The sequence below is a fragment of the Serinus canaria genome, chromosome 28 (genome assembly GCF_022539315.1).
Source record: "Serinus canaria isolate serCan28SL12 chromosome 28, serCan2020, whole genome shotgun sequence".
Taxonomy (NCBI): Eukaryota; Metazoa; Chordata; class Aves; order Passeriformes; family Fringillidae; genus Serinus; species Serinus canaria.
Window position 1 is genome coordinate 2940218 of NC_066341.1, and position 27049 is coordinate 2967266.

The following is a 27049-nucleotide window of genomic DNA, read 5'->3' on the forward strand; positions in this document are numbered from 1 at the left end:
AGCTTACTCTGCACCTCTTCCAAAATTAAGATCCTTTGTGTGCCATTATTCCTTTCCCTAGACAGGAAAGAAGAATAATTAAGACTTTTTTTTGTGTGTCTGCATTTCAGATTGTGCAGTCAATGTCCACAAGAACTGCAAGAGTTTGCTGACTGAATGCAGCAGCATCAGACCCAAGGTGGGCTTCAACATTTATTCTTTTATAATGACAAGGCTTGACATGATAAGTTTAATTTGTGTCAGTGGTTTAATTTTCATCAGTACAGGATCTTGCCCTACATCTTTGAGGCATTGAGTAGTTATTAACTTGTTATTATAGTAATTAATGATAGTGTGTGGAGGGAAATTAAATGAAACATTTTACTGCTATACTGTGAATTCCTTAGCCTGTGTCCCAGAACTGTGACTAACCCTAAGAGTGCTCAAACTTTTTGGGGAATATAATTGAATTATATGGTACCTCTGAATGTTCTGCCATCTCAAAACTGATGGAAGAGCATGAGGGATGGAGGGGAATTTGGTTGTAAGAGTTGCATTTTCTTTCTAAGCTGGAAAAAGCAGAATAAGTGATTTCATTTGGGAACTGTGATGAGCTTGGTGTTGCTATACTGTTTATTTTTTTATCTCAGTCACCATGGTGCCTGTGATTGCATGTAAGGTCACAAGTTGTTTCACATAGATGTCTATCTGTTGGGTTTTTTGTTCTGGTATTGGTTTTGAAAATCATTTCCTCCTCCTTATAACTAATAATACTTGAGGGAGTTTTAGTTTGTTTTAACCTGCAAGTGCTGATGATTTCAGAGACTGATAGCAGATTAGGGAGTACTGTGAGGAGGGAAAAGAGAGAGCAGAGCAGCTCAGACCTGAGCAATTAGAGGTTAGAGGAAGTGTGTTCAGCCATTGGTGATATAGAATGTAACTCTTCTGAGAGCAGAAATGTTCTTGTGGGGGTTTTGATATATAATTTTAAACATCTCAGGGCATTGTGAATTTTCCTTTTTAACCGAAAACTTCACTTGCTCTGATGCTTTTATTTCCACTCTTCACTACCACCCAAAACTTCATGCTTGAATCAGCCCTGACAAACCACTCCTGAAGAGAGCAGAGAGGGAGTGCTAGCCCAAAATGGGGTGAAGAATTCAGTCAGAAATGGGAACCCCAAAGAGAAGCTCCCCAGAAGCCATTTGTTACAGCCTGTGTTATTTATTTAATTTCTTTGCATCTTTGATAGTTTTTATCTCAATGGTTTTTAATATCCTAATGTTGCAAGAAGGACAAAGTTTAGCAAAGATTACCAAAGATGCAATTTGAAATTGAAAATCTGAATTTTGGTTGAAAGTGGCTGGATTAGTTTAGTCAGTATTGCTAGAATCTAAACTACAGCAAAGTGAAGGCTGTCAACATGAAGGGGTTGCTTTCATCTCATAAATTAATTATCATAGCTTTAATTCAGCTGTAGTTTCAGTTTTGGTTCTATTTCATCCTGATTTATACTTTGTGGAATTTATTACAAAGTGTCAATGTCTCTATGTCATTCGTCTGACACATGAAGAAATCAAAGCTGTTATTGTGTTAAATTTTTATATTCTCAGTGAACATCTTCACTTACAGTTAGTGCTGTGGGATAGGAAAAATCTGATTCATTTTGGACTGAAAGTTTGGTCTGGATGTGTAAGAATATTGTATTTTTTCCTATAGCAGAAAGATTTGCAGCACAGACCTTCTGGATCTCCACAAAGTTCGCCCCAGTGCATTTCCCCAGGTTTGTACTAAAGAATGATTTCTGTGCTCAAGGCTTATCTGTTCAATTGCATTTTTTTTCTTTAATATGTTTTAAAGGCTATACATGGTGTGTTATTGAAGTATAGAGAAGGTCTCTTTTAATAAGATGGTTTCATTTTTTTTTCTATTGGGAATGGCTTAGAGGCTCCTAGCAATCTCCTGTGTGTTTTTATCTTTTTATCTTTTTATTTTTCTTTATACCTTCTTGCTGTGTAACCTCAAAATATCATGGTGAAAAAGGATCAATAAGCTCGTTTTTCATTGATTGTCTATTCTCTGGCCTCTGAAAAGACTAGAACTGTGAACTTTGTTTTACATCAGATTTTCATAATTGTCTATTTAAAACTTGCCTGCAGCTAGTGGTTGCTAGAAATCTCTAAGACAAGCTAGCACTAATGGTCTAAACATAAATCTTTGTTGAAACAAAATGAGGAAAAAGGATCTAGGAGGAAAAAAAAAAAACCAAGAAGAAAGAGCATCTGTGCAGCATAGGCTTTGAAATATCTTTTTGCTCCTGGAAAAAGACCATCCCAGTCACAGGTGTATTAAATGGCATTTTAATTTCACAAGAAGTTACAAGGTCTGTGTTAACAGAGCAGGTGAGTGTCAGACACAGCTGACTGGGATGTCTGAGCATCACCCTGGGTGTTTTCAGGTACCATTTGCATTGCTAGGTGTCCTCTTCATTAAATGATTCTTCCCAAGAGGCAGCACAGGGGATAATTGTTATAAGGAGATAAGTGGCTGTTTGCATTACCCAGAATGGGTCTGTGCATTTAGGAGAAAGTGCAGAGACTAAAATAGGAAGCAAGGGCTGATGAAAATGGGAGAAGTTGTCTGTAGGGCTGGTGTGTGTGAGGGGAGCAGCGATCGATGTGGGCACAGCAGTGTGCAGACAGTGCTAATTGAACTCAGAAAATGGCTTGTGCAGGCTCTGCTAGGCAGACAGTACTCATTTTCCTTAGACAAAAGCAGAAGCTGGAAATTAAAGGAACAGCTAATAGCCTGGGCATTGTATGTTGTTAGCCACAGCATAACCCTGCAGACTGCAGTGCCCAGCAAAAAAACCCCAAAGATATTGTCTCAATGTAAAAGAAAAATTAATTTTCAGAGAGGTATAAACTGTGTTGTGTGTCCCCATCCCTGTCCCCTTGTTTTGCCTCTGGAGATTTTTAGGACTGGCCTATCCCTGTGTAACAGAACTTTTTGTTCCTGACTTGAGGAGCACAGAAAGAGAACTTGATGGCCAATAATTTCAATGCTTCCCCAAATGGAAACACAGGGACATTGGTTATTAAGCCCTTGTTTAAGAAATCTGACTGGGCAAATCTTTCAGATATTTAATAAGTCTCCTTTTGGGGCTTGGAGAGGATGGAAAGGACTCAGTTTACCCAGTTCATTGTAGACTGACAATATACTGTAGCTAGGAGGTTTCAAACCCAAACTGGTTTTGGGAAAAGTATTTCCAGCAGGAAAAGATGTGGTGATATAATTTCTATTAAATGTCATTGATGAGACCTCCCCTGCAGCCCCAAAACAATTCCTCTGTCAATGGAGATTAAATGAGAAAGAAGCAGGTATAGAGCAGGGATATGAAAAAATGTGGAAAAACCTGTTTCATGAGGAGAACCACAAATACCTTGGTTTAACTGTGCTTCACTGAGAAGGCAGAAGTGGTGAGGAGAGAATTAGTAGTGAAGGTACACTAAGGAGGGCAGGCTGAAAAGGGGGAACTTTTAGGGCTGAGTGGACACGAGTGTTTTTACTAGGAGAGTGATTCATAATCCTTATCTGGGAACTGGAGACCCCCTTGCACTGCTACAGCAGCAGCCCCTGGTTCTGGAGCAGCCTCCTGGGCATGGGACTGGGAGAGCAGCTGGGTCTGTCCCTGCAGTGACAGAGCCCTGGGTTCAGGGATCTGTGAGATCCCACTCCCATGTCCTTAAAAGCTCTTTGAAAAAGGACAGCCACAGACCTTGTCTGGGATCAATTCTAAAGATTGTCTGGCTGGCAATCTTCGTCTTTGACTTCCCTGAAGTTCCTTTTTTAAAAGGATGTATTTTGTCTCCCGTTTCTTATCATTTATTACAGACATTAGTACTAAATAATTGTATCCATTTTTTATAAGTCTATTACAGGCTTCCACATATTGTGTAATAGTGATTAAAGTTTCAAATATCTTTCCACTTCACAGTCTGTCTAGATTTAAAAAGCATTAAAAAGCTGCAGTATTAAAATTAAATTTAGCTCAGGTATCTATTATGTGCAGTGTGTATGCATGCAGATATAAATTGCTGTGAGCAGTAAGCATTGCAAAGAACTTGTGGGTTTTTTTCTGTGATCTCTGATTTTTCTTGTTTGCCATGAAATGTTCTGTGCCCTTATACGGTGGGGTGTGAATAATTGTGTGTAGGTTCTGGTGTTTTACTAAAGGAGAAGATACTTTGCAATTTCCACACTAAATGGGCACAGTAGGGACCAATTTCCTGCACTTCAGACCTGCTGATTTAGCCAATACAGTAAGTTAAGTGGCAGCTTTACATTTCTAGAAGGATCACAGGTAGTATAAAAACAGAGCATCTCTGGGGCCACTTTACTGTGCCAGGTCTGAGGGCAGCCAGTGGTGAGCATGGGGAATACAAATTCAAAAAGCAGCGGCAGAAGCAATGCGATTCCAGCTCACCCCGAGCTGTCTTTTTGTGGTTCCTTTTCAAGAAAATGGAATGAGAATGTTTTTTTGGACAATGAGCTCCTGACATCCAAGATCCTGTCAGTTCTCCGGCCGCATTCCGAGCGAGGGCTGCGAGCAGGCGAGCTGCAGTGCACGCCTCATTTTCTGAGCACCAATTCCATTTTTGCCTCTTTAGCCACTTCTCTGAAGGAGCAGCCCCGAAGTCTCCTCCTGGGAGCGGATGGCACCCCAGCACTGTCCCGGAACCTCGGGATGACTATCGCCCAAAGAGGACATTCCCAGCCTTCACTGAACACTGCTGGAGCTGTTAATAAATTCGGGTGAGTAAAATGCTTCTCTTCTAATCCACTGGCTTCAGATGTCCCCCACTTCCCCAGTGTGAAAAGAAAAGCGAGAACTCGTGTCATGTTTTCAAGCTCAAAGGCATTTTATTGAGCTTTTAATTCTGAAAGGTTTTTTCCCTGACCAATGCTTTTATTTTTCCTTTTTTTTTTTTTTTTTTGTCTTTAGTCCCTCTGTCCTGTGTCACAAAAGATATTGTGTAATATAGTGCAGTATTTGAGTGTTTCTGTCTAAATTATGGTTTTCATGCATGTATTTGTCTTGAGAACTGCTGTGAAATTCAGTGATCTCATCTGAGTTCAGCTATTCTAGTTTGGGCTGGTGCTGGCTGGTGTAGGAGGCAGCAGTGTTTTAAATTGCTGAATACCTTCATTAAAATAGTAGACAAACTCAAGGCTATCTGCTGTTTTAAGTAGCTATTTACTTTTGATGTGCCCCAGTTATACTCCCTTCCCAGTGAAAGTGCCCTTTGTACTCTGAACTGGCTGTGGCTTGTCACCAGGTGATGTCCTTGTAAACTGTCATACCAGAAGTTACAAGCTTTGCTCATGCTGCTCTAATTAAACTGCAGTATTTCAGTGTTGGAGTTGCTAAATTAATTTGACTGTTGAAAGAGTGCAGTGATATCTTTTATTTATTTAGTGTAAGATAATTGCACTGTAGTTTAGGGAAGATGCTTGTTGAAGAAGTTGGATTTTTAAATTTTATTTTAATTGTTTTGGTCTAATTTCTTTGGCCATTTAGGCTAATTTCAGGAGACATGGATGAAGGGGATTCAGGCTTTGTAAAATTTAAGCAGACTTCAGATGACGTTATCTCGCTTGCACCTTCAACAGCAGACTCCATTTTTCTGGAAGGTATGGAATTTCTGTGCTTTTCAGGATTGTTATGCAACTTCTCCCATGGGTTTGAAAGCAGCATTGAGGTGTTTTTCCCCTTGTTGTTGCTGATGGTAAGCAGGGATATGGTGAGAAACAGTTTAATAATGATTGAAATTGAATGTGCTTTTGGTCTAGATGCATATTCTGTGTCCCTCCGGAGTGAAATAGAAACAGATGCTCATGAGTTTGAGGCAGAGTCTTGGAGTGTTGCAGTGGAACAGCCTTATGCAAAAAGGCAAAGGAAAGATGTTATAAAAAGGCAAGATGTAATTTATGGTAAGAGTATTTGTTATTCTTCAAACTTTTCCTATTTCATTGTGGCACTGTTGTGATACAAAGCAGAAATCATTTTTGTTGGTTCCCATTTTGACTGGTGCTTGAAAACTGAGTGAAGGTTTTTGAGTGTGTTACCTGCATTAATGTGTGTAATTCCTTGTGTGAATCCCTTTAAGCACCCCATGGGTTTCAGCAGGGCTCTGTAAGCAGCAAAGCCTAGCTGTACAATTAGGGAACAGCCCGGCTGCCACTGGGAGATGTCCTTAAATAAGTAGGGTCGGTCACTGCTGGGTTGGGACATTAGCAAGGCAAATTTAAGAGCTTCACATGAGTGATGCACAGACTGTAGTGAAGAAGATGATTGTGGCTTTCAGAGCCTGCTCTTCTGTCTCCCTGCTCACTGCACAGCATATAAATGACTTTTGATTTTATTTCTGTATTTCACCTTGCCCAGAACTAATGCAGACTGAAATGCACCACGTTAGGACACTGAAAATAATGCTGAAGGTGTACTCCAGAGCCATGAGAGAGGAGCTGCAGTTCTCAAATGCAGTCATCAACAAGCTCTTCCCCTGTGTGGATGAGCTGCTGGAGATGCACGGGCAGTTCCTGCTCCAGCTGAAGGAGAGACGGAAGGAATCCTTGGAAGAAGGCAGTGACCGAAATTATATAATCCAGAACATTGGAGACCTCTTGGTGAAACAGGTGTGAATTAAATCCTACCAATGATCTTGATACTAGAAAGCCTCTAAAAAGCTACCTGTGAGGGTAAAGTTATGTGATGCAAAGATTGATTTCATCCTGGTTTATGGTTCTCTTCCCAGTTAATGTGGGAGCATGACTCCCTGGAATATATCTAGTCACAAGTAACATGAAATGGTGATTAAATGTTCTTTGAGCATGCACATGTATACCTTGTAGGATATGTGACTTGTTTGGTTCAATTTTTCATTTATTCCAAGAGTAAGGTAACATATTCCTAGTGTCCATTCTAGACTTGGCTCTCCTTCAGATAAAGCCAGACTTCTTCATTCTGATCTTTTAAAAATACAGTCAGGATCCTTTGAACTAATGGCAGCTTTAGCACCATTCTGGCATGGAGTGGATGCAACAATTTCTATCATATATCATGACTTTTTTTTTTTTTTTGCCCTTCAGCTTTTACAGTTCACAGACTTTTTAAGTGCAGAGATCCAGAAATCCTTTTTTAAAATTCTCATAATTACAACCATCATTTAATATTTGGTTGTCTTTTGGTATTCCAAGCCCTCACATGTCACACTGCATAAATGTCTCATTTCTGGTACAGAAGAAATTGAAATACAGGAGAAATATTTTAGAAACCATGTTAGACCTGGAGTTTATAGAGGAAGTAGGTTTACTCTAAATGATTCATGTCTTTCATTCTTCTATTTCCAATTAGTTTTCAGGTGAAAATGGGGAGAGAATGAAAGAAAAATATGGTGTGTTCTGTTGTGGACACAATGAAGCTGTCAGCCATTACAAAGACCTGCTCCAAAGCAATAAGAAATTCCAAAATTTAATAAAGGTAAACAGTAACCAGAAGTCTCCTATTCTGACTATGCAAAATATACTTCACTGCTCTGGGCTTTGTTTTGTACTTGAAGATCCCTCAAATGTGAATGAGCAGGGTTCGAGGCATATTCTCATTATTTGGTGGGTTGTGAGCTTCTTGTATTTTAGATCTTTTGAGCTGCTTGGAGACAAAACCACAATTAGGAAGTGTTACATTTGAGGCAGGCTCTTGAGAGCACCCAGGACTGGGGAATAGAGTATTTGCTCAATTCAGGGCTCTGTCCTGCTGTGTGGCCATCAGGATAAATTGGTTTGTTAATAAATTAAATCAATGATAAATGCTGTTGATGAGCTGCTGTAGAAAAAGCAGAGACTCCTAGTCAGGTTTTGCTCAAGCCATCACCTTTCCAAAGGCAGAAGATTGGCTCCAGGGTGGTTTGCTGCACACTCTACCGTGCAGGTAATAGGAAGGGCTGAAGAGACACAGCCCAAGTGGAAGCTGTAACCTGAATCTCAGGTGGCTTTGCAGAGGCCTAAATATTCTCATTTTCCAGTCACCAGTAAGTGATACTGTGTGAACTTTCCAGCTTAGCTCTGTACTTACAGCTCATCTTAGCTAGGCACCTTTAAAGTGAGAGCCCTTCACTTCCAGGGAACTAAATAAGTGACCAGAGTTTTAAAACATGCAGCTTCAGTCCTTGCAGAGAAAGATCTTGGTGCTGTGTTCTCCTGCTGCCAGGTGTGTGCTGTACCTGCAGTCAGATTAACTGGTGCTTTACAGTCCTCCCTTTCTAAACAGGAATGTGTTTCTGTAGGTCAGACTATTGGGAAGCATACAGTGGTAAAATAAACACTTAATTCCTTCGTTATTGATCTAATTTGACTGGTAGGTGGTTGGGTCTGGTTTTGAAACCACTGAACTTTTCTATGTATTTAAGGTCTGACCCTGTTATAAAGTGTGATCAGTTAGCAACAGGCAGTCAGACAGTTCAGATTTGGAAGTTTCCCTGATTGACTCCACATTTAGTTAACAGTAGCTGAAAACAGTACCTAAGATATTTTCCAGCAATGAAGGCAATTTTTGAATGCTATCAGGAGTTTTGCTTTAGTAGAAGAGTGCAGCTAATTTCATGGTGCTGTGTCTAATGTGCAGAAGTGTTTTGGGGCAGAAGGCATGTGAATGGAGAGGGAGTTAGAAGAGCACCATGCACAGTGGGTGTGACGAGTTTCTCTTGTTTTCTAGAAAATTGGGAACTGCTCCATTGTGAGGAGGTTGGGTGTTCAGGAGTGCATCCTCCTGGTCACCCAGCGCATCACCAAGTACCCGGTGCTGGTGGAGAGGATCATTCAGAACACAGAAGGTGGGATGGTTCCTGCAAGCCTCACAGTTGTCTGTGGTCCTTTTTCTGCCATGTTTTGCATGTTCTTAACTCAGGCAGTTACCTGCTTTTCACTTCTCTGTTGGCTGATGATGCCAGATCAGTCTCACCTCAGAGGGTCAAGAGAATCACAGAATGGTTTAGGTTGGAAGGGACCTTGAAGTTCATCTCATTCTACCCCCTGCCATGGGCAGGGACACCTGCCACTAATCCCAGGTTGCTCCAAGCCCCATCCAGCCTGGCCTTGGATGCTTCAGGGGCCCAGTGGCAACCACAGCTTCTCTGGGCACCCTGTCCCAGGCCTCCCCACCCTCACAGTGGGGAATTCCTTCCCAATATCCCATCTAACCCTGCCCTTCTTCAGCTTAAAGCCAGTCCCCCTGGTCCTGTCACTCCAGGCCCTTGTTAAATAGTCTCTGTCCATCTTTCCTGTAGGCTCCCTTCAGGCCACACCTAGATCACTCTGAAATTTCTCTTCTCCAGGCTGAACAATCCAAATTCTCTCAGCCTCTCCTCAGAGGAGAAGAGAAGCATTTAAAGTCTGCAGCCACAAACCCGTAGTAGTCAAGCCTGTTGGTTCATTAGCTTTTCAGAGCTTTAGGTTATTATATTTTATTTTTAAATAAATAACATTTATTAAAATAAAATTTTATAGTAAAATAAAAATAAAATTTTAAATAATAACTTTTTAATTTTTTTTTCTTAGAAAATACTGTTAGGTGTCCAGTATGGAACCCTTATGCTAAAATACATTTGGATGGCTCATGTCTTGTATTTTAGAGTTGAAAATGTGGCTGACTGCTTCTCTTTTCCCTTAGCTGGAACTAAAGATTACGAGGAGCTGACCCAGGCCCTTGGTTTGATTAAGGACACCATCAGCCATGTAGATGCCATGGTAAACGAGTGTGAGAAGGGGCAGCGACTCAAGGAGATCATGCACAAAATGGAGCTGAAATCATCTGGGAAATGCAAGAATGGGCTTTTGTTCAGGAAGGATGACATGGGCCAGAGGAGGCTCCTCCTGGATGGGATGCTGTACTGGAAAGCTGCATCAGGGAGGCTCAAAGGTACAGCACCAGCAAGGGCACAAACACAACTGGGAAACAAGATTTATGTTGGGGGGTTTTTTTTAGTAACTGTTTATTACTGATCGATTGGGTATAAAATAAGATGACAATAACCTGCTTGTTTAATAGGATATTGGAGGAAATAGCACTTGTTCTATTCTTGGCTTGTCCAATAAGCATCTCTGTAATGGTGCATGATAAGTTCCTTATGCTGTTTGCTTATTATCTGGCTGGTTTGCTTCCCAATTCAAGAGGGAAGTCTTCAGATGGATGACAAAGCTTTGAGTCATCCTGACTTAGTCTCCTGTGGAAAGACATTATCTTGTGCGAGCTCTGCTTCACACTTTGCAGAACCTGTGTCATGTCACCTGCATGACACTTCATTCTGCATTTGCCAGAAAATCAAAGCAGTGGCCATCAGGGAATGCTGGAGCAGCTTCCTTGCTCAAGTGCTCAAGAAAAAGCTTCAGTGACACAGAAAGTGCAGCCGGGAGTAGGTGGGCCCTGAATGGCTGCAGTTCCAGAAGAATCTGCTGTTGAAAGAGATGTGTTCCCTCTGGGGTGCTGGAGTCCATGTGTAGGATGTGTGTGTGGGTGTTCTCAGGCTTTAGATGGGCTCTGTTTAAATCAGCTGGTGCTGCATGGTGCAGCCTGGCTGGGGCCAGCCCAGGTGGAAGGCAGTAACAGACCAAATACTGCAAATGGTGACATGCTATTCCCTAGCCTGCAGGAAATACAAGTTAAGTGATTTTTGAGTCTGGACTGGTCTTTCTGCTTTGAAATATCACTTCCTTTCCCCTTTTTGTCTCTTTTTACTGTAGATATTCTGGCAGTCCTGCTCACTGATGTACTGTTGCTCTTACAAGAAAAGGACCAAAAATACACATTTGCATCTGTGGTAGGTATTGTTCTCTTTATTTAATGTATGCACTTAGAGGATTTATGAAAGTGACAGTAACTACAGAAGAAACACAATTAAGGATGTTAGATACTTGTTATACGTGGTTCAGGAAGAAAATTAAGTGAATAAATCAGCCAAGTATTATGGAATCACTTTTTGTGAAGCAGTTCTGGTACTTGTTGAATCTTTCCCCACTCTCCCAGTGCAAATCAGTATTTCCTTGCATTGGCCAGTTGTAGCTGCCACATCTCCCATGGTTTTCACTGTTCCTCTTCTTGTGCTGTGATTTTCCCTTTCACTGGACTTTGTTAGACTGAGATTTTGTACACAGTGTTATGGACATTGCACATGCTAGAACTGTGCTTTGAAATACTTGCAGATAAATCCTGCTTCTGTTCAGTGTGCAGGGAAAGAATCTGCCATCTCAGGGACGTGCTAACTGTGGTCACAGTGCCCTGAGATTTACCAGGGGCAGAGAACTTTCAGGAAAGACATGGAATAAGCACTAAATGCAGATGTTATTGCTGCAGCACTCCAGAACGTTCAGTGAATTCACTTGCTTTTCTAGGGCATTTCCACAGGTGTCCTCAGAGAAGTTAATTTGTACATTTTGTCCTGATCTAGTTCACTGATGGCTGTTGTAGAACCTGTAACAGAGAAACTCTTTTATGTAATTGTTTTCTTGGATGTATTTTTTTTTCAAAACATTAACATTAGAGCTGATTAATTCTAATGGCAAAAGCTATTTTGGTGACCTCAGGGCTGTACAAACAACTGCTTTTCAATTACCCTTCTCCTAATGCACAGAACAGGGTGCTGTGTGGTGGATGTTTTTTTCCCCTCTGGAAACGTGCTCTACACTTAGAGTCTGACCAATTTTTTTGCATCTCTGTATATATACAGTTCATTTGAAATTTAATATCAGTTCTCCATAAATAAATCAAGTGAGGGAGCAAATGGATCTGCTCAGTGATTCTGTTTTTCCAGTGACCTCTGTTGGTGTCTGGAATTGCAGTACAGCTGCTCAGAGAAGCTGGCAGAAGCTGCTGTTCCTGGTGTTTGCTTCACACTTCAGTTCTCTTATCATGGCTCTAGATTATTCTGTGAAGGTTCAGCAGTCACAACGAGCTGCTTTTTCCTGGGAAGGAACTTTCTAGGCTGCATATGTTGGAGCTCTGCTGTAGGAAGCCTAGACAGGTTTTTAGTAACTAATATCCCTCCTGTAAATGTGTTTTCACTGCAAAGGCTGACAGCTAATCCAGTTAATCCTCATTATACAATACACTACCTGTCACCTGGTGTCATTTTTATCAGGGCCTGACACCCTTTAACACCTCTGTTTTATTTCTTTTGTAGCCAACTTAAAATCTCTAACACTTCATCTTGTTTTCTCCTTTCACTTCACAGTATGTCATTAAGGTTTTTGTTTTCTTTTTCAAATTTTGGGGTTGCCTCCTTTTGAGCAAAAATTTTTGAGCCTGTTCTTGACTCCTGGGACTCAACAGGAATCTTTAAATTGACACAGGCTTTGATGTTCAGTCAGGTATCAACACCTCTTGTTTCTGACATGCATATTCTTCATTCCACGTTTTCATTGATCAAGTGACAACTTCAGAAGTGCCATGTGAAAAGATCAGAGTTATTTCATGATGTTACAGCTCCTGGTGGCTCTGGATGAACAGGAAGGGGGCACCTAGGAAACACAATTCCTAAAGAACACATCTAATGCACTGTCTTTTATTTTACAGGACTCTAAGCCACCAGTTATCTCACTGCAAAAATTGATTGTGAGAGAGGTAGCTAATGAGGAAAAGGCAATGTTCTTAATTAGTGCTTCCTTAAAAGGACCAGAAATGTATGAAATTCACACCAGCTCCAAAGAGGAGAGGAATTCCTGGATGGCACACATCCGCAGGGCTGTGGAGAGGTAAGGCAGGGGGAAAAGCAGGAGCCTGATTTCTTGCTTGTCTTCTACTCACAGGTGTAAATTTATCTTTAAAATCCTTTTGACTCTCCCTAAACTTCCTTTGTAAGACTTCAGTGTGCAATTCTGTTTGTGTTCATTGGGAAGAAACCATTGATAAAGATGAAATAAAAACTAGTCAAAGACTTTAACACTCACTGATGTCAAATGCAACAGGGTTTTGGAAAAGGGAGGAAGATTTGACAATCAGGATAAACCACAACTGAGGCAAAAGCTTCGAGTTGAATCCTGAGCTGGTTTTAAATTATCTCACCTGCAAATCAAACATAAATTTGTCTTTCCCTTTGGACAGCTGTCCTGATGAGGAAGGAGGTACATTTAATGAACCTGAAGCAGAGAGGAGGCTGGCTGAAGCAAGAGCTGCAAAGTTAAAAGATTTTCAAGGTAATGACTTAGTTATATATTCTACAAGCTGTGTCTCAGCATTATTTATGATTTATGGCTGTCTAATTCTTTATCAAGATCAAGTTTCTCCTTCATATGTCTTTCAAGGTGGTGTAAGATTCTGTAAAAATAGTGGCTAAAGAAGTCTAATAAGCTTTGTCTGCTCCATAAGTTTTCTCCTTAAGTCTTAATTATATCTCTGCGTTTGATGCCCTGGCCATAAAATCAAAGATAATCTCCCAAACTGAACACACTCCTGTGACAGTGACAAGGAAGGCAGGACTGAATTTGTTTCTTCTTCAGAGCGTTTGAACATGAAAGATGACCTGATTCTGCAGAGTCTCACTGAGAAGCAACAGATTTATCTGGAAATGTCTGAAGTGAATGGCTTTGAAGACCATTCCCAAGGATCCCGTGCCAGGCTGCTCCTTCGGGGGGATATCTCAGAGAATCTGCAAGGAGAGGCAATTCTGAAGTCTGCAGTGACTGAAGGTGAATGGAATGTGGGAATGTGTGGGCATTCACTCAGGTGTTGGGGTGGGGATAAGCACCCAGGATCTAAGTACAGGCCCTGAAAATCATCCTATAATAACATAATGCTTTTATGTAACACGGGTCAGACTTCCTCGTTCCCAGAACCAACCTGCAAGAAAGGTGAAGTGCATTTGTGGGTTTAGGTAAAAGACCTGCACAGCTTAGATTGTTCTATTTTTAAGGATCAACCAGTGGAATCTTAGGATGAGTCTGTTCAGAAAGGGTAACAGAGTGCTCTATTAACACACAGTCCTGAAATGTAATATTATAGGAGGGTTATCTCTTAAAACCAGCCTGTCTAAAGATAGTGTGTTTAGAAAGAAAATAAGCCCAAACATGGTTTCTATTTAAAAAAAGGAAAGAAAAAACAAACACTCAAAGCTTGATAATCTTAACTTGCAAGTAAGGAAGAGCTCATGTTCATATGAAGAGCCTGTCATGCAGAGCTACTCACAAAGGAAAATTCATCTGTACTGGAGGACATCTCAGACTGCTTGAACTTACAGTGGACTCATTAGCATGATAACTTGTGTTGCTGCACGGACATGGCTGTTTATATGACATGTTCTCCTCTTCCCCAGCTGAAAATCTCCAGGACTTTATCTTCACTCACTTTGGCAGTGCATCCTGTCAGCCTGAGGATGGCTCAGGACTCCCCCGGAGAGCAGAGACCTTTGGAGGATATGACAGTAGTCCCTCAATTTCAAGTAAAAGTAAGAAAAGGAACACTCAGAATTTTTCTGATCTTTTTACTGTGATTACTGTACAGACAATAAGAACAGAGAATTGAAGCTTCACCAGGCTCTGCAAAGGAAGATCAGAGCAAATCTCCAGCATGTTGGATCTTTTGCTCCTGATACCAACACTAGAGAGCAGAGTAGGGCTCTCAGTGTTATGCTAAGGGCATTGCTGTAACTCATTCTTTATAATTACCACAGTTCCATGCAGAACTTTAATTTTGTTTAAAAAAAATAAGCCTGGCCTGAAAACCTAGAAAATTTGAATTCAGCTGTCTGCTTTCATTATGTCATGAACACTTTTTTCCACTTTGTATCTGCACAGTCACTAGAGATTTGCTGAATCCTTAGATAATATAAATTGTTCTTTTGACACAGATGATTTATCAGTTAATTAATGAAATAAGAGGAAAGGCCAGATATTATTTATCTTCATTTTTGCTTCATGCATTAATTGAAAAAGTGAATGGCCCTTATTTCACTGGTTGTTAATCTCTAGAGCACTTTCTGATGTCTCTGGAAGGCTCCATACAGCTGTCATGTACTTTTTGCAAGAGGAGGTCCATCTCCCCTTACCTCCTTCCACAGTCCCAGTGGTGCTGCAGTGACTGCAATATTCCTGCTGACCAGTATTCCATGTCATGAACTTGCAATTCTGGGAGCTGATTATTTTCATGCAGACATTGTGGTTGCTTCACTTAAAATAGTGTAACGTAATTTGAACTTACCCTCCCTATTTATCTTAACCCGGTCTTCTCAAGTTTTTTAACTTTTTTGAGCAGCCCTGTGTGTCACTGTTGCCTGATCTTCCAGTTGGGATCAGCATGGAGAAGCCATGCAGTTGCATTTTGGTTCAAATTCACAATGTTTTTCTGCTTGTTCTGGCACTCACTGAGTTATCCCAGGCCTTGTGCTGGTGTGAGCTCCTCATACTCCTCTCCTCTTTCAGGTGGCAGGAAGAACAGTGGTGGTGACCAGAGGCAGTGGGACTGGAGAGGCCCTGCACTGAGTTCAGATGTGCAACTCCATGACCCCTCTTCTGATGCAGAAGAAGGATCTCAAACTGTATGTTGAGTTTGTGAGGGATTTAAATGCTTTTTCTTGTGTTTCTCATCATGATAATGGTGCAGAACAAATCTCACAAAGTTAAAGTTGCCATAGCTGGCAGGGCTGGACTGGAGCATCTTTGTCTGTAAAATTACTTGGCTCTAATAAGGATGGTTTGTGGGGCAACTTGGTAGCTCAGCACTTGAGAGGCAAGATAATTCAGTTTTGCATTTGCTCGTTTGATGCTGTCCCATTAACACAGCTTTAATCACCACGCTGCTGTTTCAGCTTGGCTTATGAACTCAGTATTTTTGATGTATATCCTTCAGTGCATGGGAGCAATCCCAGCCCTTTCTGGCAGCACTTCCAGTGCCCAGCAAGTGTCTCTTAGCACAAATGTTGGTTTTGTCTCCCTTACAGAGTGATGGGACGAGGCTGGATGACAGCAGTGGTGTTCAGCCCACCGTAGAGTCTCAGGTATGTTATTTCTGATGTGAAGAAATCCAATGGCAAATAGCCATAGTCTAATAATAGCATATGAAATCAAACCACCTCCAAAACTCAGTGTTTGTAATGTCTGTGGAACCCAGCACATTAACAGCTCACTGGCCAAACTTGCCTCTGAATCCCTGTGAGGTCTGTACCTGTGCAGTGATTCAGTGCTGGGGCATGGGAGGAAGTGATGGTTAAAGAGTTCAGGTGAAGAGAAGATGATGAAGATGTCACTGTGGAATCCCAGGGGGATTTGCTGGGCACTGATTCACATCTGCACAAGGATGATAAACTGAAACTCCTTGTGCCTGCATATTGGCTTTTGCTGTGCTAGAGTACTCTGGTGGCCATGCTTCCATTGTGTGTCTTTTGTACAGATACCAAGGATTATTTTCACTACTAAACATTTTTTTAAAAGTTTAAAGCCTCAAAACAGAGTTCTGCTCAAGTGTCTAATGTTTTTTCCTCCTCTTCAGCTTGTCCATAGGATACAGACGCTGTTGCAGTTGCTCTTCAGTCTTCAGGTAAACCACTATTTACTATCCAAGAGATTTGTTAGGCACTAAATGTAATAAAATTTATGCAGGTGTGGAGAGGAGCTACCTTGAAAATATCCCCTAGAGCTGGAGTGAAGTGCAGAATTTAGACCTGAGACTCAAGGAAACTCTGCCTGGTATTTTGGAGGAAGTGTTAGAGCTGTTGTCTTAAGTAATTATTTCCTTTTTCCTGCTCACTTAATTCTTTTCCTGATTTGAGCTCTGTCTGCTCTCTGTGCTCACTGTTCATACAAGTGTGTATGAATTAGTTGTTTTTACTGTTACCTTGTAATCAGCAATATTTTGACTGGTCTGATTCAGAGTAACAATAATTCTAGGTGCAAGAAATACCTAGTTTCACACATAAGCATAATTCTTTTGCTTGGCCGTCTTCAATATCGTGTCAGTCACCATGGGCTGTACAAGCTGGAATTAAGATATGCTCTGGAAGAAAAAGACTCTCTAACCTCACCTGCTAGATCCTCTTGTCTCCTGCTTAGCTGTGCATGTTTTTTGAACCTGGCTGCCTCATGCTGCACTTTTATCCCCTGCAGGCTGTGATATCTCAGCAGGACAGCTACATCGAGGTGCAGCGAGCCACCATGGCAGACCGGGAGAAGCAGTACCGGCTGCAGTCCACCCGGGGGAATCTGCTGCTGGAGCAGGAGAAGCAGCGGAACTTTGAAAAGCAGAGGGAAGAGCTGATGAACGTCCAGAAGCTCCAGAGCCAGCTGAAGCTGGAGCAGCAGCGCCTGGAGCGGGAGAAGAGCCGGCAGCAGAGGGAATTTGAGCTGAAGGAAGCGCAGCTGCAGGAGCGCGCTGAGGAGATGCGGCAGCTGCGGGAGAGGCTGAGCCAGGACAGGGAAGAGCTGGAGAGGCAGAGGGAGGCCTACCAGCACGACCTGGAGAGGCTGAGGGAAGCCCAGAGAGCTGTGGAGAAGGAGAGGGAGCGCCTGGATCAGCAGAAGAAGCTGAAGAAGCAGAACACGGTGTCGGGCACCTTCTCCCCAGAAATGGGCCAGGTGGGGGATTGGTGTTCTCAGTTTTGTTCCTGTTAACCTGCTTGCTTCTGGATGAAGGTTGCACTTGCTGCAGCACCAGCCTGTTCTTGCCTTTTGCTGGGCTCCTCAAACCATCATCTGAAGTACCTGGTGATGGCTACTTTCAGAGAGATCAGAGCTTGGCAGCTTCCCAGTGTCTATGAAATTCCACCCAGATGTCTGGCAATGAGAATATACTTTAAAAAGATAGAAATCAAGAATAAGTTATTTTCAATCTGTCCGGTTGCAGAAGCTGTGCTACGTCAGCAGCATTTTGTACAGTTGATTTCTAAAAACATTTCTTGTGCTTTAAACACAAATTTGGAGGTCTGATTAAACTGGTTCATTGAAACTTTCTGAAAGTCCTCCTTTCTCTCTGCTCTGTCATCACCCCGTACAGTCTGCTCTTTCCTAGGTGCACTGTTAAGCACAGTGAGAGCTGCTTAACAGTGGAGCTGCTGCTATTCTTTTCAGTCTCCAAGGACTTACACCTTGCTCTTCTTTCTGTTCTCCAGGAGCCTTTAGGCTTTGTCTATCCTGTTCTGCTTTGCACTAGGAAGTGCTTCATGCCCTTGGGGCTGGGGATGGTTTCTCCTTGTGCTGGAGAGGCTGAAAATCCCCATTTGCCTTTGAATGCCTTTTTCCTCTTGCAGAGCCAGATGATCAGTCATTCCATCAGCTTCAATGGAGAAGGGGTGGAACCATCTGCAGCTGGCTCCAAATCCTCAGTGAGAGTGAGCTCGGTGGCCGGGCTGGAGTTCCTGGAGCGGCCGGACCTGGCGCGCAGGGACAGCACCACCCTGGAGACCCGGCCCTCCCTGAAGAATGAAGTGCCAATTCATCTCCTGAGTGCAACCAACCAGATCCAGAAACCAGCTGCAGTCCAGCAGCAGATCCCCACCAAGCTGGCCACCTTCACAAAAGGAAGCAAGGAGAAAGGTGGCAAGAGCAAAGCATCTCATAGGACAGACAGTTCAGGTATTTGTGGTTTTAAGTCTGATTAAATACATTTCTGATCTCCACCAGGATCGCAGGGAGACAGAACCCTGCAGTTAAACCTCTGTATGAAACCCAGAAATTAATGTGCTACAAGTTATTAGTGTGTTTGCTGCAGTTAAAATCTCTTGACCTCCTGAAATCCTGTTAGGAGTTCCATGTTTATACTGTTTGAATTGGAAATATAACCCGAAGGGATAGTGCTGAAAACAGAGTTGTGTATTCCAACAGAACAGAATGGTGGTGAGAGGTTCTAAAACTGGATGCAAAATCTTCTTGTCTAACTGCAGTGTTAAAGAAAAAGAGCAAAATCAAAAAAAAAAAAAAAGGAAGCTGTTGTGCATGAGTGAAATGTTTTGAGGCTGGCTTAGCCTTTTCTTGCAGTCTGTCCGGAGTTGTAGTGACATCGAATGCAGTGCTTTTCTTAGCACCAGTCAGTCATTAAATTCAGACCTCCAAGCCAAAATTGAGATGCTGTGTGTGTTGTAGAGTTGAAAGGGGCTAATTTTGTCACAAATAGAAGCAAGTAAAAATGCAGTCACCCTGTCCTGGTGTAATTTCTGCTTCTAACTGCTGGGTACTGGAGTAGTGATCTTTGCCAATGACAGACACACTAAAAACCCTTTTATCTCTACCACTTAAAGTAGCCCCACTGCCAGCTTAGGGGAATGGCCTGTAATTTTAAGTTACAAAATTATCTTTTTAACATTGTGCCAGATTCAGACTTGGCACACTTGTCCATCACTCTGCACTGCCACAGAGGACTCAGGGCCAAACCTGGCAGAGAGAGAGATTAGGGGGAGTGGTTTTGGCTTATTGCAGAAACATCTGTCTCTGTCATGCATAAAGTTTAGTGCTTTTGCAAACTTGCTTATGGTTTTGCACATAAATGAAGCCTGTATCCTCTTACCCTGCATACCAAATGCTGGTAATATAAAGTTCTAATGCCACATCTCCCCAGTTTATTTCTAATTGCTCTTACATAATGGTCTCTGCAGTGGAAATGGACTTAATGTGTTTTTCTGTAATTTATATGAAAGGTATAAACCACTAATATATTGGTCTCTGTTCTCTTGTGAGCATTAGTGGGCTTCATGCTTGTTATGCCCATGTGTTGATCTTAGAATAAAAGGGAACAAAACTTTCTGTACCAGAGGCAAAAATGCTGTGTATTGAATTTGGGTTTTGTGACATGTAAGGAATGTGTACTGAAAGAGAGAAGTTCTTTAGATCCAGAATAGCTATTTCATGAACTGCTTTCATTGTTGAAACTAAGAAACTGGGAGGCTGTAACACCAGAATCAGTGGGCTGTGCTGCTGAGCAGCTGTGAGACAGATGGAGAGCAGAGACAAAAGCTCATCACAGCTCTGCATGTTAGAAGCAGCACAAATGGCCATTTGCTACTTGAATTCTACAAAGATTTTTTTCTCTCTCTGCTGTACTTGGTGATACTGGGTTTTAAATCTGAGATTGTTAGGGTCTGCCAGTAACTGAACTAGAAGTCTCAAGGAAAAGTATTCTTAGTTTAAACAGCTGAAGAGAAAATGTCAGTAGCACCAGCTCTTTGTGGTTTTGCAGCTTTCTTGGGTGTGTAAAGGCATCAGTACAGTGGCCCCAGCATGAAGCAGTGACATTTGTGAAGTGCTGCTCACCTTAATACTAATAAATGAATATTTTCTTCAGCCTCTGTTGATCAGAAGCAGCTGCTTCCCCCCAGGCTTGCTGGACGAGAGGAGGCTGTCCTGAGAGGCAGGAGGTCAGCGAGCCCATCCCTCCCAAGCAGCCAGACCACTGCATTCCAGCCAGGTATGCCTTGGCCACCTTGCCTGTCCATGGAAGTGCCTCAGGCTCTCTCTGCAGTGTCTTCAATATGTCTTCTTCCATTTTTTCCCCTGTAGAACTGTATGGCCCTACAGATGCTCAGCCAGAAGCACTTTCATCTGCCTCAGCGACCCTCTTCAAGCCCAATAACGTTCAGGTTCAGCCCCTGGTGCCCTCTCAGCCCAATCTGTTGAATGTGCAAGATGATACCAGCAAAGAAGATGTCATTTTCTTCTAATTGTTTGCATTTGAAGATGAATCACCTGACACACTGTTTCAAGAACTCAGGCCCCAGTGTGCACGGTGATGGAGACCCAGCGTGGATGTCTTCTGATCCCTGCCCAGTTACTACAAGCAAGGACCAGACCAGGATTGCTGTCCTGCTTTGTTGGCTTCTCTGTCAGCAGCTCAGAATGAGGGCACAGTAGTAACAATTTGCTTTTAAATTCTCCAGTGTGTTGACACATGGCATGGCTATATCAATTAAGAGCATGTTAAAATTCTGACATTTATTGTAATGTGCTCTTTTTGGAGAATGTACATGGTCACCATCTTGTAAATTGTTATTGGTGATGTTGAACCACCCAGATTTTTATGTAAAAAGTTTTAGTGGTAGGCCCCAAAATGGCTGCAAATTTTTAAATCTGTTTTCCCAGGTCCAGGTCAGTAATGGGTTATGTGTTGGTAACCAGGTGACAGCAAGCCAGTCCCCTCCCAGCCAGGTGTGCCAGGCACTGTGAACCCAGTGGTACAAGCCCCGTGGCCAGGTACAGTGGAAGAGAACGTAAGGTGAGCTTCTGACAGCATCTTCAAGGGGCAGGAGCTCCACCTGTTTGTGGAGGAGAAGGGTTGGACGTGTGAGAATTCGCAGTGATGATGAAGAGTTGGACTGAATGCACATTTCATTGGCCACCAGCGTCACTGGGACCCTGTCTCCCTGTTGGGGACAGCAGTACAGGTTCCCAGGCAAACTCCTCAGTTGGTTCAGAATGAACTTAGAGACTTGGATTTTGTTCTTTGCTGAAGACATGTCTAAGAAGTGTTCAAATGCAGTAATTTATTGTCTTGTTTAATCCTGTTTTCTGCATCCTTTGTTTGTCTGTTAATTTGTTGGGACAATACTCCCAGTACCAGAAGATATCAAAGCTGCTGTTGCTGCAGAGACTTCTCTGCAGCATCGTGTTGGGAATGAAGGGAATAAGAACTGTTTGGTTTTAGAATTAAAAATAATTATAATAAAAAAATACTCTTAGCTAGACCTGTGTTTAGCTGCTTTCAGCTAAGCCAGCTTTGATACCTCTTGTGAAATGGGTCAGTTCTTGATCATAGAATGGTGGTGACATTAAGTGTTCTGCTCAAAAGGCATTATTTCCCTTTGTAGTAATTTGCACAGTCATTTTGTGTTGTGTTTTTCACTCTGTGTCCCGGATTCTTTTCCCACCCTCACCCAAGGATGTGTGTTCTGGTGTGTGTTGAGTGTGACTGGTCAGATAATGATGCGCAGGAGAGATTGTTTAGGGGTATTGTTACAGAATTAAAGGAATCAGGATCTCAAAGCTTAATACCTTTCAGGACCTGATTGATAATAGCTTTTTTTTATACCTTTAACTGATTTAAAGTGATTTTAGCAGCAGTGGATGGAAGGTCTGATCAGTTCTCCATCCAGTCTCATGGCAAGGGATCCAGTGGTGTTTGCCAGTCTCCTCTGAGCTGTCCCTGTGATTGGGCCCTGTGTGATGTTAGTGATGTCTTTAAGGCCATAATTTCTCTTTACTTAAAAATTTTAAAATTATTTCAGTAGTTACAGTGCAAGAAACTTTATCAATAATTTTCAGCAGAAAACAGCAGCAGTTTATATTTTCACATAGTGATAATTTGGGTTATTGCCTTCAGACAAGAAATTGAAGAAGGAGGAAAGATAAGCTACAAAATACAAAATGAATAGGTCTTAGGGACAAGCACTTCTGCTGGAACAGTTCTTGGATTTAAGGGTCTTTTTCTTAGTTGAGTGGTGCTGGTACAAACCTGAGGCAGTGGCACTGGGTTCATTGAGAGGGAGCTCCAAACTGAATGGCTCAGTACAGGATTGGGAATGCTCCCCCAGCCCCCCACAAGTGAAACTGGACACACTTGGCTTTAATACCAAAGGACTGCTTGGTACATCAGCAGCATTGCAGAACCTGGAGTGATTGTCAGCAGGAAACAGAGTGGGGCTGCTCCACTGGTGATTTGGTGGTTTTGGGATATCATATGTTTGGGATTGGTGATTTGGTAGTTTTGGGATATCATGATTAGAACAGAGTTCCACTCCATATTCAGTTTGTGCATTCTGAAAAGCTAATTTGGAATGGAGGAGAATTCTTAAAATCAGTGTAACTCCTGATCCATGCCGCAGTGTGGGATCCAGCAGCTCTGTAGGACTGGCACTGATTTTTCCACTGGGTGATGTGCAGACTCTGGCCCCTTGTAATTTCCCCTGGAAGCACACAGGGAAGCAGCAGGAATGCACAGGATGTTCTCTCCTTCATGCTGTGGTTTGGACCATTCCTAGTGAAAACTCAGTGCCCCCACTGCCTTAAATTACCAGGTTTTTAGGAGTTTTAGCCCAAAGCTAAGTTGCATCAGTGGAGTAAATCACCTCAGCCAAAAAGGGATGTCAGTTTGGGTGCTTGGAAGCAAATTTTGGAAACATTTATTTAGGTTTATTTTGTGCCTGTCCAAAAGTATGGGAGGGAGTGTTGGAAGGGCTGGAGCAGCTCACTGGTTGGTTTCTTCTTCTGTGCAATGGACAAATTTGAATATACGACAGTGACATGTGCAACATAAAGTCTGCAGTGAGGCCGTATGTATTTTAATGTTATCTTTAACAATAACTTTTTGAATACTTCTTGTCAGCAGTGCTTGAAATAAGATTTGGCTGTTAACAGATAGACCCAGGCCTGTGGCAGGCCAGGCTGTTGGCTCCAACTCCAAAAGCTCCTTGGAATATGGGTCTTCAATCTGTAGCTGAGAAATGACCTTAGAAGTCATTCTCTGTCCTCAGTGCGCATGTCTGGCTGCAGCTCCTTTACAAAACCTGTTTGCACCCTGAGCAGAGATGGTGTCTTCTGTCACTTGGCTCAGCCTGGAGAAGCTTTGGGAATTAGCAGGTGCTGTGATACCTCAGTGCTGCCAGAGTGTGGGCAGGGGATCCGTGGAAGGCTGAGGGAAGCAAGTGAATTATTTTCTTTTAATGAATATGACTTTCTTTAAATGAATCATGGGTCTCTTCACTTGTGCAAAACTGAATCTGTGAGATTGTTAACAAATCACTCCAGTTGAGTGAACTGGTTTTGGACTCTTCACTCAAATCTTCTTCCTAGGAAAAGAACTCTTCTAGGTGAATTAGTTTGCAAAGTACTGCCGTGTCCTGGGCTAAGGAATCTGCTATTGATTCTGAGTTACATCCTTCCTATTGGACTTTTTGATCACTTCAGCTAAAACTTTCCTTTTAAGTGATTTCTGAGGATTAGACAGTTCAAAATTCTGTGCCTCCCAGGTGCTTTTTGGCTTCTTTCTGAGCTGGGGTGTGGAGGAAATGCCAGCACGAGCTTTGAACTGCCGCCCTGTTTGCTTGGTGTCACAGCCTTAAAATTATCAGCATGTTTGTCCTTCAGTATTGTGGTGTTGCAATGTAGAGGCTGTTTCTATGGTTCTGATTTCAATTTGAACTCTGGTGTTAAGGAGGCTTCCTCTTCCTCTTCCCATCTGGAACGTGGAGGTTCCGTGCTCCAGGCTGAGGATGCCTCCATGGCCACTAGTGCTGAGCACAGCTGCCCTGTGTGTGTTGTGGATGTTTCCCTAGTTTTTAACTGTGCTGTCTGTGGATTGTAGCTGTGGCATGTCCCACGAACTGGGATCGCTGCTCATCCCCCAGCATGAGGCAGAAGAATTGGTGTTCCTAGAGACGCTTGCTCATCCAGGTACTCGCCTTCCTGCACAGCTAGGAGTCATTCTAAATCATTTGCAGGCAGTTTTGTCTTTCTGAGTAGTGGTCAGATGATTCTGCATACATGGAGCTTGGTGTTTGTCATTTGCATTTACAATGAGAGTCAAAACTTAAACTAGGAAAGGGTTAAAAATACTTATTTCATTTTACTTCTAACTCTGCGGAATGGGAGCTGAGGCTCCCCGGTGCTGCTCAGTGGAGTCCCTGTGTGTTGTGCCCCCCATGCAAGGGAGTTTGGAGATTTTGTTGTCTTCCCCAGCAGTTCTCACATTTACCAGGAAACAGATCTGCATGCCAGGTTACACAAGTGCTGTAGGCAAAGCAAAGCCTTTCCCCTGCTCTCTCTTCGAGACCAGACCCAACATCTTCGTAACCACTGGCGACTTCATCATCCTCCATCAGCACCTTCCTCTTCAAACAGCATGTGTGAGCTCTGGTTCATAACATTTGTGCCATGTTTATAAATCAGTTTTTTATATTTTTGTACTGAAAGAAATTGGAGCACTTTAGAAAAGTTGATTTCAAATTCCATTTCTGTCTGTAGCCGAAGGAGATCTCTCATGGGTGTAGATCCTGTTGGCATAACTGCGTGCATCTCGCTCAGAGCTGTGAACTCTCTTGACACTCTTTAGTCTTAGGTCTGGTTTCTAGGCCCACCTTGCACTGTAAGGATTTAATAAATAATCATGGTCCATGGTTAAATTGACCATTTTGTTGGGGAAGAGTTTGGTTTTGTTTTTTCGTTAGGGTGTAAACATTGTAAATATTTCCTTTACTGTTGATACTGCAGTAGCAACATCTTTGTAGTCTTTATTTTATTTGTAAAGTTGATGGTTAAATGTTAATATTCTGTTGAATTGTGCACTCTTGATTAATTGTAAACATGATCTTAGCACACCAAATGATGATTTTTACAATGATTGCAATGTTTCTCCACTGAAGGATTTCAGAGCTGCAATAGGACTGAAACCAACTTCTAGCAATAAAAAAAAGGAACATTTAAAAACTGTCTGCCTTTATATAATTATTTATTGTTTTCTATTTGAATGAAGATCTAGCAGCTGCCACTTCTTATGTGCTTCTCATTTTCTACCCTGGACAGAAATAATGTGCCACAAGAACAAAACTCTGACATTTTCCAAAGGAGAGGACGGAGCATGGGAGGTATTCAGTGCAGAAATACAAATAGCTGCAGCCCTTGGCAGTGAGGTGAACACCTGAGGGAAAGATCAGCTGCTCCCAAACATCTGAACTCTGCTGGTGAGAGAGAGAGAGCTTGGTTAAGTTGCTTACATTAGTGTCGAGGTGCTTTGCATGGTGCCAGCCTGAGACATGCCTGGCTCTGTCCCAGGCAGTATCGGTTCCCACTTGGAACAAGGATAACAAAAATAGAAACTTTCTCCCTAGTGCTCGTGCCAGTTTGGCAGCCCTTGCTGCCGGCACCATCCCAGAGCCTCTGCCTGGGGCTGCTCTTCCCAGTGCTGCAGCAGGCTGAGTTTCCTGCTGAAATCCCCACTGCTGGCACAGCTGGCAAGCAAATCCAAGAGCTGTAAGCTCCAATCGTTTCTAGAGAGCAGAACAGATGCAAAACCAGGGAGACAGTGGGGGAGCTGGGCCGTGGATTGGTGCTCTCAAGGAGGAGGGAGGAGTTTGCCATCGGAATCCTGCTCCAGCCAGGGCTGAGGAAACCCCCGAGCCAGGGTTGGTGGCAGTGCCAGCAGTGTGGTGTGCCTGTCACTGCCTTTGGGGCTTATCAAAGCAGCTTTGGGGGTCCCTGGGCCCTTGTGTGCAGGAATCAGTAAAACAAGCCAGCATTTGTCAGCCTCTGAAGTGCATGTGACATCTGGGTTGTGACGCAAACTGGAACTTCACTGGAAAAACAAACTTTTTTCTACTTTTCCACATACATAAATAATCAAAGACTTCAGACAGACCAGTGTTTAAAATTTGGTCTTTATGGGAGCTAGCAGGCTGTCATGTGAGAGAGTGACGTCTCAAAGTGAGTGTGTGTAGAAGCTTTTGCTTGCGCTCTTTTTAGGAAAATATTTCTTCCATCTGTGGAGCTCCTGGGAGCTGAGCCACAGTGCCCACTGGAAATCAGTCACTGCCTCTGTGCTTCCAGACCTCGTGTCTGTGGCACCACAGCAAGGCCAGCCACTCTGTGTCCATTTATAAATATTTTTTGGCAGCAAGAAGTGGAATCAAAGTGGTTTTGTGGGGGACAGCAGGGAGGGAGCGTCTAGGAGAGAAGCTAAGGGGAGCTGCACTGCACTCTTGTGCAGCTGTTTTCACGTCGGACCTGTAGGAATTATTTCCAGGAAGGCAAGAGGAGCCTGGATCAGGGAGATCCAGGGTTAACATGGCCAGGAGGGATCCCTGCAGCACAGATTCCCACTGGGAGCTGCCCAGCTGCAGCAGCCCAGAGCTCAGCAGAGGCAAGTTTAAATCCTGGGCAGAATTTGCATGTGTTAGAAGTTTGGTGCTGCTGCAGCCATCCGTGTTCAAAGGTGTGTAGGTGTTGCTATGCTCAGTTTTTGCCACAACAGCAAGGCAGACATTCCTTGGAGATTGCAAACACCTCGCCTGGCAGTGGCACTGGTGAGGCTGTCACTCCTGTGAGACAGGAGGGTGTG

General features: G+C 42.8%; 1 protein-coding gene across 5 annotated transcripts in view; it reads left to right on the forward strand.

Moving 5' to 3' along the window:
- Window positions 1-25423, forward strand: part of ARHGEF18 (Rho/Rac guanine nucleotide exchange factor 18) — a 50658-nt gene extending 25235 nt beyond the window's left edge. For 3 of the 5 annotated variants that reach the window (XM_030231927.2, XM_018921611.3, XM_018921612.3), the window contains 21 exons: window positions 111-178; window positions 1699-1762; window positions 4650-4794; window positions 5561-5673; window positions 5833-5973; window positions 6428-6678; window positions 7397-7522; window positions 8753-8870; window positions 9707-9955; window positions 10777-10853; window positions 12605-12783; window positions 13133-13224; window positions 13528-13716; window positions 14340-14471; window positions 15445-15560; window positions 15963-16019; window positions 16511-16558; window positions 17125-17592; window positions 18264-18588; window positions 20291-20413; window positions 20506-25423. In XM_030231927.2, the coding sequence (XP_030087787.1) occupies window positions 111-178; window positions 1699-1762; window positions 4650-4794; window positions 5561-5673; window positions 5833-5973; window positions 6428-6678; window positions 7397-7522; window positions 8753-8870; window positions 9707-9955; window positions 10777-10853; window positions 12605-12783; window positions 13133-13224; window positions 13528-13716; window positions 14340-14471; window positions 15445-15560; window positions 15963-16019; window positions 16511-16558; window positions 17125-17592; window positions 18264-18588; window positions 20291-20413; window positions 20506-20666 (3242 nt within the window). In that variant the 3' untranslated portion in view covers window positions 20667-25423. The remainder of the gene's footprint in view (window positions 1-110; window positions 179-1698; window positions 1763-4649; window positions 4795-5560; window positions 5674-5832; window positions 5974-6427; window positions 6679-7396; window positions 7523-8752; window positions 8871-9706; window positions 9956-10776; window positions 10854-12604; window positions 12784-13132; window positions 13225-13527; window positions 13717-14339; window positions 14472-15444; window positions 15561-15962; window positions 16020-16510; window positions 16559-17124; window positions 17593-18263; window positions 18589-20290; window positions 20414-20505) is intronic. The other 2 variants (XM_018921610.3, XM_018921613.3) reach the window with 1 other exon arrangement.
- The last annotated feature ends 1626 nt before the right edge of the window (window positions 25424-27049 follow it).